Genomic DNA, 13394 nt, shown 5'->3' with positions numbered 1-13394 from the left:
CTGCTATTACTGTTACTACTGCTAGTACTTCTACTACTGCTGCTATTACTGCTACTACTGCTAGTACTTCTACTACTGCTGCTATTACTGCTACTACTGCTAGTACTTCTACTACTGCTGCTATTACTGCTACTACTGCTAGTACTTCTACTACTGCTGCTATTACTGCTACTTCTGCTACTACTGCTAGTACTTCTACTACTGCTGCTATTACTGCTACTTCTGCTACTTCTGCTAATACTTCTCCTACTACTGCTAGTACTTCTACTACTACTTTTACTGTTACTGCTGCTGGCATTCAATGACATTGGGCTCAGTACATAATTCAAACTAATTGAGTTAATACTCTTTGTCAAATGCATAGATTATATATTACAGTCTAATTGTGTATTTCGCTGCTTTCACCACACGAGGCATGAAAAGCGTTTATCTTGATGATATATGAAAGTCACGTACAGGTTCTTTAGTTTATCCGTATGTCAAGTCCTTGTTTGCAAATCAATCATCTCTGTGTCATTTTCTTTTCAGCTGTTGCCATCAATTTCCCTCGTTTCTATGGATACTCGCACATGACGTTTGAACCCCTAAAGAACTCCTACCAGACCTTCCAGATCACACTGGAGTTTAAGGTACGCACAGTTTACTTTGAGTATTCTCAGGGGCAGAAACTCTTTCCTTCTGTTCTCCCACACATTCTGTTGTCCATTTAAACCATCACCAACATCACTGACCTTAAATAACAACTTATTTTTGGTGTTATTTTTGTTTTTTCTTAACAATAGTTAAAAAAAAACATGAAATAACATGTAAAACAGGGAGATCTGGGGGTTCACCCCAAAAAACATCAACAATCTCGTGAGATTTTGTGTATTTCAGCAGCTCAGCCCTCCACTGAGAATACAAGAGTTCTCAGCATAAAAAAAAAAAAAATATATATATATATATATATATATATATATATATATATATATCCATCCATCCATCCATTTTCTACTGTTTTATCCGGGGCCGGGTCGTTGGGGCAGCAGTCTAACCAGGGACTCCCAGACGTCCTCCTCCCCAGACACTTCCTTCCCATGTATTCATATATATATATATATATATATATATATATATATGTATGAATCTATGGGGCCTAAGTGACATCACACACTGGTTTCTACATCCATCTTGAAGACAAAAGCCACATTGGCACTTTGGGCTGGGCCAACAAAAAGTCTCAAAACAAAGGATTCCTTTTTTGTAACACCCTTGGGGCCCCCCACAGGTCAGGGGCATGTGGTCTGAGACACAAAGTACTTCCTGTCTTCCAGATAGGACCTTAACCAGTTTAGGGCGGGGCCAGTGATGCCCACCCAGTCCTCTAGTCTCTGTAAGAGGATCCCATGATCGACAGTGTCAAAAGCAGCACTCAGATCTAACAGAATTAAGACTGAGGCTTTGCCCGTGTCAGTGTTCAGGCGGATGTCATTGTTCACTTTGACAACAGCAGTCTCAGTGCTGTGATGAGGTCTAAAACCTGATGAAAAACATCAAATGAGTTTTTAATCAAGAGGAAATCAGTGAGCAGTTGGTAAACTTTAGCCTGCTTGCCTGATTTCCAACTGTCGGGTGTTTTAGAGACACAGAGGCCGTGCTCCGGAAAGGGTCACCTCTCCACAGATCTGACCCGCTTGTAGCATCCTTCCCCAGAAAAGTGATTATTTCCCTTCTCATTCTAAAAAACAGCACTAAAGCTCTGACATAAATATATAAAGATTTAGTATTGCAGACGGTGAAATGTTATGGAAACAATCTGAAAAGTCGCTAATTAGACAAATGAGTCGTCGAGTTGCAACTTTAGCCTTTATATATAAATGATCCTTGAATGGATTGAGACAAAAGTCTGGGGTCAGGCCGTGTGTCTCCACTTCATCCTCTGCCCTGGCCACTGACCGCCGGCGCTGACCACCAGAGACTCTTACATCAGACGCTCTTCATGATGTTGAGGGAGGAGAGAGGAACCAAGACATTGAATAGTTTGCGTATAGGAAGGTCTGTCACACACACAAACTAAAGAAATTCAACAAACCTTATTTTCGTATACAAGTCAAAAAATGCATAATAGAGAAGAAAAAAACATACAGAAGGCACAATTTTGGGGAAATGTATCTGTTAAAATCCAAGACCAAGAACAGACATTTGATCTTGAAATGCAGTTTAAAATAATAACAGATGAGAGAACATGGTGAATAGGTGTACGTATGCTAATGCTAACACCTTCAGCTAGATGACGTATGCTAACGCTAACACCTTCAGCTACATGACGTATGCTAACGCTAACACCTTCAGCTACATGAGGCACAGACAGAACTGTGGTAAGTGTCTGGTATGTTAACGTAACATATGAACAGTTATTCAGATAACTATAGCATAAAGAACATGCTAACAAGTTTACCAAAGCATCAGTTTTACCCCAAATCACTAAATCCACTGAATTCTTCTTCCTCTGTGTCACTTCTAAACAACTCCACAAACTCCAGAGGAAGAGGAAGTGCAGATTCTTCTTCTGCGTCGCTTAGAGCCTAGAGCGCCCTCTTGTGGTTGTCAGTGTGAAGATAACTAATAATATCACATATAAGACGCTCCCTGGCCTAGAATCTTTATAGTTGTCTTTACTGAGCTGGATTTGCATGATTTGTGTTCAGGCGGACTCTGAGGACGGCCTGCTGGTTTACTGCGGAGAGAACGAACACGGGCGCGGAGACTTCATTTCTCTGGCTCTGGTCCGAGGGAAACTGCACTACAGGTGAAGACAAACTGTCCGAATGTGAGGATGAAACGTGTTCGCATCGTCGTTAGGGCTCGACACTCGACCCACTGAGTGTGACCGGTCGACTATGGAAAACAATCGTAGTCGTGTCGTAATCGCAGAGACTAAAACACCAACAAAAAAGTACTTCATAACAAAGACAGCGGCATTATTCAATCAAAGTGTCAAAAATGAACCAAACATATTTAAACCGTCCCATAATGTAAACCATCCCATATGTAAACCGTCCCATATTCAAACTGTCCCATATGTAAACAGTTCCATATTTAAACCGTCCCATATTTAAACTGTCCCATATTTAAACTGTCCCATATTTAAATCGTCCCATATTTAAACTGTCCCATATTTAAATCGTCCCATATTTAAACCGTCCCATATTTAAAGAGTCCCATATTTAAAGAGTCCCATATTTAAATCGTCCCATATGTAAACCGACCCATATTTAAACCGACCCATATTTAAACCGTCCCATATTTAAACCGTGAATACGTAAACCGTCCCATACATAAACCGTCCCATATTTAAACTGTCCCATATTTAAAGAGTCCCATATGTAAACAGTCCCATATTTAAACCGACCCATATGTAAACCGTCCCATTTTTAAATCGTCCCATATTTAAATCGTCCCATATTCAAACCGTCCCATATTTAAACCGTCCCATATGTAAAGAGTCCCATATGTAAGTTTTCTACAACTAGAAGCCTTCAGTCACATTATTTCAACCTGTATTTGGTTTATAATGTATCGAAAGAGTCTCAGAAATAATATTTTTTGGTTAAAATATTTTCAAAAGAGTTGTTGATCGTCTTTCTCATCTTTGCGTCCATCTTTAAAAACACCAGATTACGCAGACTTCCAAAGGTTTCGCGGGTCTTTCCTCCCTGCTGCTGTCAGACTGTATAACAAACACTGCTAGCCCTGAACACGTGCAATACTGATGTAACCATGTGCAATACTGACTTAACCATGTGCAATACTGACTTAACCATGTACAATACTGACTTAACCATGTGCAATACTGACTTAATCATGTGCAATACTGACTTAACCATGTGTAATACTGACTTAACCATGTGCAATACTGACTTAATCATGTGCAATACTGACTTAATCATGTGCAATACTGACTTAACCATGTGCAATACTGAATTAACCATGTGCAATACTGAATTAACCATGTGCAATACTGAATTAACCATGTGCAATACTGAATTAACCATGTGCAATACTGACTTAACCATGTGCAATACTGACTTAACCATGTGCAATACTGAATTAACCATGTGCAATACTGAATTAACCATGTGCAATACTGAATTAACCATGTGCAATACTGAATTAACCATGTGCAATACCATCATATTCATGTGCAATTACTGTTATACTCACAAGCAATTAAGGCCATATTCATGTGCATACAACTGATGTAAATAAGAGTGTTCTATTTAGTTTTATTTTGTTTACTTACTTACTATTAGTAATACCTAGTCTTGTGCTAGCTATTTTTACTTTACTTTATTTTATTCTATTATTATTATTTTATTATTATCTTATTTTTATCTTTTTATTTTCATTTATCTATTTTATTTCCCCCCTCCTCCATTCCATATTAAGATAGGAGAGGAGTTTTGTTAATAAAGAGTTGTTTGTTTTGTTCATAAGAGTTTTCTTCATTAAGAGTGTGTTTTGAAACTTCCTATAATCTGTCCTTTCCTCCTGTTTCTACTGCAGTGTAACAACGAAATGTCCCCTTGTGTGGACATTAAAGGATTATCTTATCTTATAAAGTGTGTCTTCTTCACTCAGGTTTAACTGTGGGACCGGAGCAGCTCAGATCGTCGCCGAGAGCCGCGTCGTGATTGGCCGGTGGCACAGCGTGACTCTGTTCCGCGACGGCATGAGCGGCTGGCTGCGATTGGACAACGACGAGCCCATCGCCGGGCGCTCGCAGGTGCCCCTCCCTTCACTCACACACTTCATGTCACTTCTGTGGTGGATGTCTCCCGCCCGCTCGTCTCCATCGACAAATCCACAAATTGTCCTTCATGTCCATGTTTTTTTGTAATTTAGATGATGTAAAACAGCAGTTTGTCATTAGTAAAAGTTATAACCATGATTTCCTCGTATCTCGGGGTCAAATATACTTCAACAGCTTTCAAATGTACCGTATTTTCCGGACTATAAGTCGCACCTTTTTTCATAGTTTTGGCCGGGGTGCGACTTAAACTTATATTTATACTTACATACTTATATGTGATATTATTTGTTATTTTCACACTTGCAACCACATTTCATACCCCAGTGCGACTTGTATATGTTTTTTTCTTCACTATTATGCATTTTTTGGCTGGTGCGACTTATACTTTGGTGCGACCTATACTCCGGAAAATACGGTATATATTTTTTTTTTGTGTGGTGTGTTATAGCTTGCCTCTCCACAGATCTGGCCTGTAACTTGGCGTGGTGGCTTCCCCTGCTTCTCCCCGTGTACATAAATAGGTGTAAAGCCATACTGTGGAACATTCAGACAAAGAAAAAGTCACTCCACACATAGTGCACCTTTAATGGAACATAATAACATCCTACGATTCAGTCATTTCTGGTGGAGGCGGGGCTTTTATATAAGTATGAGAGGTAATTGGATTCAGATCTAATACTTATCTTACAACGCCACTACTTTAAATATATAGATCTTTTCACAAAGGAGAAACTGCTTGTACTTTCTTCACCTTTCTGAAAAAAGTCGAAAAAACGTTTTTTGGAAGAGGTTATGTAGCCTATGCTCTTACTGATTTAAAAAAAGGAACTACAATTGTAACCTTGGTTACCAGGGCCTTAATGACTGTGTTTTAATGCCCACCAAACAGCAACATCTGATGTAAGTAATCTGATATTTTCTAATTGTTCACATCTGCACAAACTAATGTGACAAAGACAAAAATTACAGAGGAAATAATGAAGATTGAAATGGTTATTTTCAAATTCAATGCATTTTCCCTTCATGTTTAAAGGCCAATAACAATACAAATAATGCAGAATATTTGGGTTAAATATTATTAATTTGGATATAGGTTCAGTAACTAACAATTTTAAAAAGGCTGGACCAGATTTGATCATTTAGTCAAGTAAAATCTCTTTTGTCCCAGCACAGATATGTTGTAAAAGCTGCTCGTTGGGTCAGAATGAGTCCACTGTGTGCTTTCTGCATCTAATTATAGAGCGTCGCACTCTCCAGGAAGCAGGAAGTGCGCTGTTAGCATGCTAGTTGTCGTTAGCTTTAGCGTGATTGCAAAACGCAGCTTCTTGAAAAACACTTAACACTCATCACAGTATTTAAACTAAACTAAAGTAAATTATAAATACATTCAGACTGTTCAATCAGGTACAACAATTTTAACCATAAACCGGATCAAATGATAAATATTCCTCCCCTCGTTTGTTGTTTCCCAGGGCCAGTACACAAAGATCACCTTCCGCTCGCCGCTGTACGTGGGGGGCTCGCCCAGCGCCTATTGGCTGGTGAAGGCCACGGGGACCAACCGAGGCTTTGTGGGCTGCGTCCAGAGTCTCATCGTCAACAACAAAGTGACCGACCTGCGACCGTGGCCCCTGGGTAGAGCTCTGAGCGGGGCCGACATCGGTGAGGAACCCAGGGCTGAACCGGGACTAGTGCAGCGGGACCGTCTGAGTTACTGTTTTGATTGTTGCATCATTACCATAGCGACCCTGTTCTCAGAAGGCTTTTTGTATTTTCGTCAAATATAAAGGTAAACACGTCAACATTGGGACAAAACTGATGACATTTTGACCAGATCCGGACTAAACCAAAGACCAAACAAGACCAAACCAAAGACAAATCGAGGGTAGAACCAGTGTGTGTGTAATAATGATAAATAATAATAAACCGCAAGCGGCAATGATCGGCCCTCGCCACGCCGCCACGCCGCAAGAGGAGGGGGCGCTAACGCCAATGGTCCTTTTATTACGCCTACTGCTGAATCTGTGACGCTCTCACATCTTCTCCACTTTGTTTTACCATTTAAAAAGCAATTTTATTTTGAATTCTTGGCAAAATGTGCGGCTTTGCCGCACAGAGACCGTGACTTTTTGAATAAAAATGTGTATAACTTTTACCCCTGAAGATGAGTCTCACCAAATTTCAGGTTAATAGGGCTGACGCCCTGGGAGGAGTTTGTGAAAGTATAAAGTGTAAACATGTTCTGGCGATTTCCCCATTGGAATAACATGGGAGGTTTTGGTCATCGCTACGGCAAAGCCATAACAATTATGACATGGGTCTCATTGACTTTTTTGATGGGGATGCCAAAATTGAGTTGTGTGTCAAATTTCATATAATTTCGCAAAACTAAACATTTAACCTCCTTATAAAATCTGTAGGGGGCGCTGTGGCGCCAAATTAATTTATTTCACTTCAAGTAGGTTTAGGGCAAAGAGTTTAACAACTGATTCTAATTTGACGCAATTCGGACTTTATCTGCGCAAACGGCAGAAATGTTAAATTTGGGAGATTTCTGAAATTCTAGCTAAAGTTTGCGGCTTCGCCGCACAGAGACCGTGACAGGGTCAATGTAATTTGAATAACTTTTGATGTCCCACTCCTCAGTAGCATTTTCACCAAATTTCAGCTTTTTAGAGCCACCGCCCTGGGAGGAGTTCGTAAAAGTACAACATTTGGAAAAACTCCAGTCATGCTTAGCCATTTTTGAACCAATATGGCCGACATTTGGTTGGGCGGACGGCGTTGCCGTAATAATATTTTTTACTTCTCTTGTCACCATCTACCTCTGCAAGAAGAAGAAGAAGAAGAAGAAGAAGAAGAAGAAGAAAGAATATTCCGATGCGAAAACAATGTTTCCCATTTTTCAAATATCATAAACTATACATTTTCGGAAAGTGCTCGCGCTTTCCTACCTCATGGTGTGGGTCCCTGGTCACTGACGGGTACTTTTGTTAATTTTGAGTGGGCTCCGCCCACTTTGTGTTTTTGGCCCTCTATACAGTAATAATGTAAAATTTTTGCATTACATGCTTATATGCACGGAACATGCAAGAGATGGGGAACGTATTCGTGAGCTACTTAGCGCAAATGAGTGCTTTATATGGGGATGACGACCGCTCCAATGTAAAGTGCTCGTTTAGTGCACACTTTTGCACGGGCTTCGCCCGTTTACAACGGTAATGTTCCATTTTCCTACTACTAATTAGTATGCACGGGGCGTGCATGAGTGGAGGAGTGCGTTAGTGAGTGTTTGGAAGTGGGCTTCGCACGGCCTTACGGGACTAATAGGCCTCTCGCCAGCTTGTGGCGCTCGGGCCTAATAATAGTAATAATAATACATATTTTTATAAAGAAATATAATCATTTTGGAAAGAAATATATGGCTTACTAAAACACATTGAAAAACTAGTGTTGTTTTCGGTTTTATTTTCCTTTTTCCTCTGATGTATCAAAGTTATTTAGTTCTTTTTTTTCTTCTAGTTGTGTTTTTTGTGCGTAAATATGTGGTGAAGGTGGGGTATATTTTATTTTTGTTTTGTGACTGTACTGTTATATTAATTCTTCCTTAGTTATTTTTACTTACTAGCACTTTTGGGTCACTTATTTTACTTCCACTTGAATAATATTACTTTAAAGTAAGCTTACCTTTAGCATTGGTGCTTTGGTGATGTTGCTTTGATCTTTAACCCGTCTCATTAATTTTATACATGATTTTGAAATGCTACTTTGTCTTCGCACGTCCTCAGATCGTACAGATACAACATGGTTCATTTTGGTTTGAGGAAAATGACATTATGTATTAATAACGGCTGTGTGTTTCAGGCGAATGCAACGACAGCGTGTGTGACCTGGTGAGCTGCGCTAACGGCGGGGCATGCTACGCTAACCGCGCGGACGGCTACATCTGCCTGTGTCCGCTGGGCTTCCAAGGGCCCCTGTGCGAAGAGAGTGAGTCTTTCCAACCAGTCACACACTTCAACTGTAACACGTGCGCGCAACGCTGTTTTTTTTTAAAGTATGTTTTTGGTCCGCACACTTTTATTAACTTAGCGTGAAATGGGGACAAGAGAGAAGGGAGGACATGCTATAGATTTATTTATTTTTGCTTCGAGATTCAACTCGTCCTGCGTCCTATACTTACGACGTTCCTGCAAAGCGTAGACGGCACATTTCCCCTCATCATTCATAATGGCTCGAAGCGCTCTTTAAGTACGCGACGTTCAGAGTGACCTTTAAAGGGAAGAGTACGTCCAGGCGCTCGTACTGGGCTGAGAAAAGGAGCTACAATCACAACGGAAGCTGTGTCGCCAGCGTCTTAGAGACACGTACGAGTGTTTTTTTCCCCCTCCTTCTCACATATGAAAGCTCAGAACCTCCAGAATTCACGTGCCGGTCATGTTTGCAAGTGCAGAGAACTCAGAGTGCGCCAAACAACCGAATTCAAATGCCAGAACACTCTTTTCCCGGTCCAAAGCAGGTCAGAGTACCGATAAGTGCTGATGAGGGCTGAGCGACGTTCAGGTGCGTCTAGTAATTTAGTTTTAGCACTAAGACTTTGTTTGCCTGACCAGTCACTCCCAACACGTTTTGACAGACGACTTAACAAAACCGTGTGGTTCTGGGGCTCGACCGCTGAATTTCAATTTCTAGGGCGGAGTTTAGAGCAGAGACAGAACCAATCACATAAACCCAGAAGTGACGCAAAAAACGCGATACGCTTGACCGGATATTACGTAGCCCGTGTCAACAAGGCGTGTTCCGCGTTATCCGTCCTGAACGCAGAAAATGTCTCCTGAATCGCGATGACGCCCTTCGTATAACCGCATCTAACGCACGTTCATCACGGCGAGTAGAGCGGACTTTCCTGATCGTTCAAACCGAAGCGGGAGCAGAAGTAAACACTCGGTCACGAGCCGGGTCACGAGCCGGGTCACGAGCCGGGTCACGAGCCGGGTCACGAGCCGGGTCACGAGCCGGGTCACGGGCCGGGTCACGGGCCGGGTCACGAGCCGGGTCACGAGCCGGGTCCGCCATCTTGAATGTTTTGGAACGGGGGTGAAAAGCAACTTCCGTATCGTCAGTGTGACGCGTTAAAACCTCCGCCTGGGATTGGATCGGGAGATTATGGTCCGACGACTTCATTGGCTCTGACTCGGGTTCCAGATCCTTTTGCATTTGAACAGAATGTGAGCGGGGCTGGCGGATCAGGCAAAGACTTTGTGGCTATAACTGCTAAAAACAAAAAAACATCTATTAGACATATAACCATACTTTTAGTAGACATAAGCAACAAGTTATTTAGAATTTAGAACATGAGGAAATGTGTCGCTCACAAGTTATTTGTTCTCCATAGTGCAAAAAAACACGCTGTTCACGTGACAGCTGTGGTCAGGAAAGTGTGTGAAAAGCTGCAGTTCACACACTTGGCCTCTAGACAGCGCTGTGTTCCTTGCTGACGCTCTGCACTACACAGCAGAAGTACTCTCACATCGTGTTTACAACTCGGATGAACGTTTTAGACTTTTCTGGAGCGTTTCTGGTGCACTCTGAAGTAAAAGAAACAGTTTCTTGTGTAGATATAAATGCATGAGGCCTGAAAGTGTTGCATATTACAATTATGCGTCACTTGTGCGTCACCTGTGGCTGGACAGACAATCACCGGACAAAGTGAAGCGCTGTGAATACATTCTGAATGCGCTGTATATTAAGAATATACCGTATTTTCCAGGCTATAAGTTGCACAAGCCAAAAAAAAAAGCATAATAGAGAAGAAAAAACATATAAGTCGCATTGGAGTTTAAGTCACATTTTTGGGGAAATGTATTTAATCAAATCCAAGTCAAAGAACAGACATTTGATCTTGAAATGCAGTTTAAAATAATAACAGATGAGAGAACATGGTGAATAGGTGTACGTATGCTAACGCTAACACCTTCAGCTACATGACGTATGCTAACGCTAACACCTTCAGCTACATGAGGCACAGACAGAACTGTGGTAAGTGTCTGGTATGTTAACGTAACATATGAACAGTTATTCAGATAACTATAGCATAAAGAACATGCTAACAAGTTTAGCAAAGCATCAGTTTTACCCCAAATCACTAAATCCATTGAATTCTTCTTCCTCTGTGTCACTTCTAAACAACTCCACAAACTCCAGAGGAAGAGGAAGTGCAGATTCTTCTTCTGCGTCACTTAGAGCGCCCTCTTGTGGTTGTCAGTGTGAAAATAACAAATAATATCACATAGACGTCGCTCTGGAGTATAAATCGCACCCCGGCCAAAACTATGAAAAAATATGCAACTTATAGTCCAGAAAATACTTTAATAATAATTCACCTGTTTGTAATGAACTGATTCTTCTGTTTCGCTTTCAAACGGTTGCGTGCTCGTTTAAACGGTTGCGTGATCGTGCTCCTCAGGCTTCGCGGTGTCCTCCCCCCTCTTCAACGAGACGGTCTTCTCCTTCGCCTCGGTCCCGTGGCCTCAGACGTGGCAGAGTTATTTGTCTTTCATGGAGTTCGAGGTGACGTTCCGGCCCTCCGCACCGGACGGGACGCTGCTGTACAGCGAGGACGCGGACAGCGCCGACTTCCTGTCCATCGGCCTCAGCGACCGATACGTGGAGTTCAGATTCGACTGCGGGTCCGGGGGGGCCGTCATCAGGTGAACACTTCTGCCGGGTCTATTCTTTCAACGTTTTCTTTCGTTTCTTTGATTTTCTCCTCGTTTTTGAGCGCCGGGCCAAATGTGTTGACGACCGCTGTCACTGCGTTGCCGAGTTGCACATATTTTCTTTTCATTCTTTAATTCATATACACAGAAAAGGGGAGAGAAAAGGAAATAAAGTATGGGCTTCTTGTGCGTGTCTGATGGTTGTTGCATGTTTAATGTTTTAATTCAAGTGTAAAACTAAGACTTACACGATTATGGATATGAATAAGGTACAATGCTTTGAATGAATGGACAAAAATTCTTGTACAGCTGCACGAAACCGTTTTACACCCACACAACGCTGGTTTTACGCTCGCAGCTGAAAATACCTTTGTCTTGCTGCCTTTATTCTCACATATTTGCATTATTTAGACAAGCAAAAATGACCCTAATAGGACAAATAACAAGTAAATGATATAAACAGAGGAACAGGGGAAAGTTCAGGGGAACCACAAGTGCTGGGGACGCTCTCTTTATCACACCGAAAGAGTTACCGTATTTTCTGGAGTATAAGTTGCACCAGCCATGAAATGCATAATAGAGAAGAAAAAAAGAAAAGGCTGCACTGGAGTATAATCGTATTTGATAAAATCCAAGACCAAGAACAAACATTTGATCTTGAACTGCAGTTTAAAATAATAACAGATGAGAGAACATGGTGAATAGGTGTACGTATGCTAACGCTAACACCTTCAGCTATGTGACGTATGCTAACGCTAACACCTTCAGCTACATGACGTATGCTAACGCTAACACCTTCAGCTACATGATGTATGCTAATGCTAACACCTTTAGCTACATGACGTATGCTAACGCTAACACCTTCAGCTACATGACGTATGCTAACGCTAACACCTTCAGCTATGTGACGTATGCTAACGCTAACACCTTCAGCTACATGACGTATGCTAACGCTAACACCTTCAGCTACATGATGTATGCTAATGCTAACACCTTTAGCTACATGACGTATGCTAACGCTAACACCTTCAGCTACATGACGTATGCTAACGCTAACACCTTCAGCTACATGACGTATGCTAACGCTAACACCTTTAGCTACATGACGTATGCTAACGCTAACACCTTCAGCTACATGACGTATGCTAACGCTAACGCCTTCAGCTACATGACGTATGCTAACGCTAACACCTTCAGCTACATGACGTATGCTAACGCTAACACCTTCAGCTACATGACGTATGCTAACGCTAACCCCTTCAGCTACATGACGTATGCTAACGCTAACACCTTCAGCTACATGACGTATGCTAACGCTAACACCTTCAGCTACATGACGTATGCTAACGCTAACCCCTTCAGCTACATGACGTATGCTAACGCTAACACCTTCAGCTACATGACGTATGCTAACGCTAACACCTTCAGCTACATGACGTATGCTAACGCTAACACCTTCAGCTACATGAGGCACAGACAGAACTGTGGTAAGTGTCTGGTATGTTAACCTAACATATGAACAGTTATTCAGATAACTATAGCATAAAGAACATGCTAACAAGTTTAGCAAAGCATCAGTTTTACCCCAAATCACTAAATCCATTGAAATCTTCTTCCTCTGTGTCACTTCTAAACAACTCCACAAACTCCAGAGGAAGAGGAAGTGCAGATTCTTCTTCTGCGTCGCTCAGAGCCTAGAGCGCCCTCTTGTGGCTGTCAGTGTGAAAATAACGAATAATATCACATATAAGTCACTCTGGAGTATATGTCGCACCCCGGCAAACAGCTCAGATCCAAGTGCACAGTGCATTAAAACTGCATTGTTTAACCCTTACTTAATGTCTGTTCGGTTGTGTATTTTGCACTACTTTTCCTCAAGCATT

The 13394-nt window shown here is 41.6% G+C and overlaps 2 protein-coding genes across 3 annotated transcripts in view; both read left to right on the top strand.

Annotated features, from left to right (window-relative positions):
- Positions 1 to 383, top strand: part of LOC140346835 (pikachurin-like) — a 35679-nt gene extending 35296 nt beyond the window's left edge. Inside the window, exon 11 of the mRNA XM_072433049.1 lies at positions 379 to 383. Within this exon, the coding sequence (XP_072289150.1) occupies positions 379 to 383 (5 nt within the window). The remainder of the gene's footprint in view (positions 1 to 378) is intronic.
- Positions 1 to 13394, top strand: part of egflam (EGF-like, fibronectin type III and laminin G domains) — a 28097-nt gene that overhangs the window by 1826 nt on the left and 12877 nt on the right. For both annotated transcript variants that reach the window (XM_072432626.1, XM_072432625.1), the window contains exons 2-7: positions 529 to 629; positions 2688 to 2788; positions 4621 to 4765; positions 6265 to 6454; positions 8657 to 8782; positions 11259 to 11502. In XM_072432626.1, the coding sequence (XP_072288727.1) occupies positions 570 to 629; positions 2688 to 2788; positions 4621 to 4765; positions 6265 to 6454; positions 8657 to 8782; positions 11259 to 11502 (866 nt within the window). In that variant the 5' untranslated portion in view covers positions 529 to 569. The remainder of the gene's footprint in view (positions 1 to 528; positions 630 to 2687; positions 2789 to 4620; positions 4766 to 6264; positions 6455 to 8656; positions 8783 to 11258; positions 11503 to 13394) is intronic.

The sequence above is a fragment of the Eucyclogobius newberryi genome, unplaced genomic scaffold (assembly GCF_026437365.1).
Source record: "Eucyclogobius newberryi isolate DKJ021-1_F unplaced genomic scaffold, fEucNew1.0.hap1 SCAF_6, whole genome shotgun sequence".
NCBI classification, from domain to species: domain Eukaryota; kingdom Metazoa; phylum Chordata; class Actinopteri; order Gobiiformes; family Gobiidae; genus Eucyclogobius; species Eucyclogobius newberryi.
Note: the sequence above shows the minus strand (reverse complement) of the source record. Positions and strands in the feature narration are given on the sequence as shown.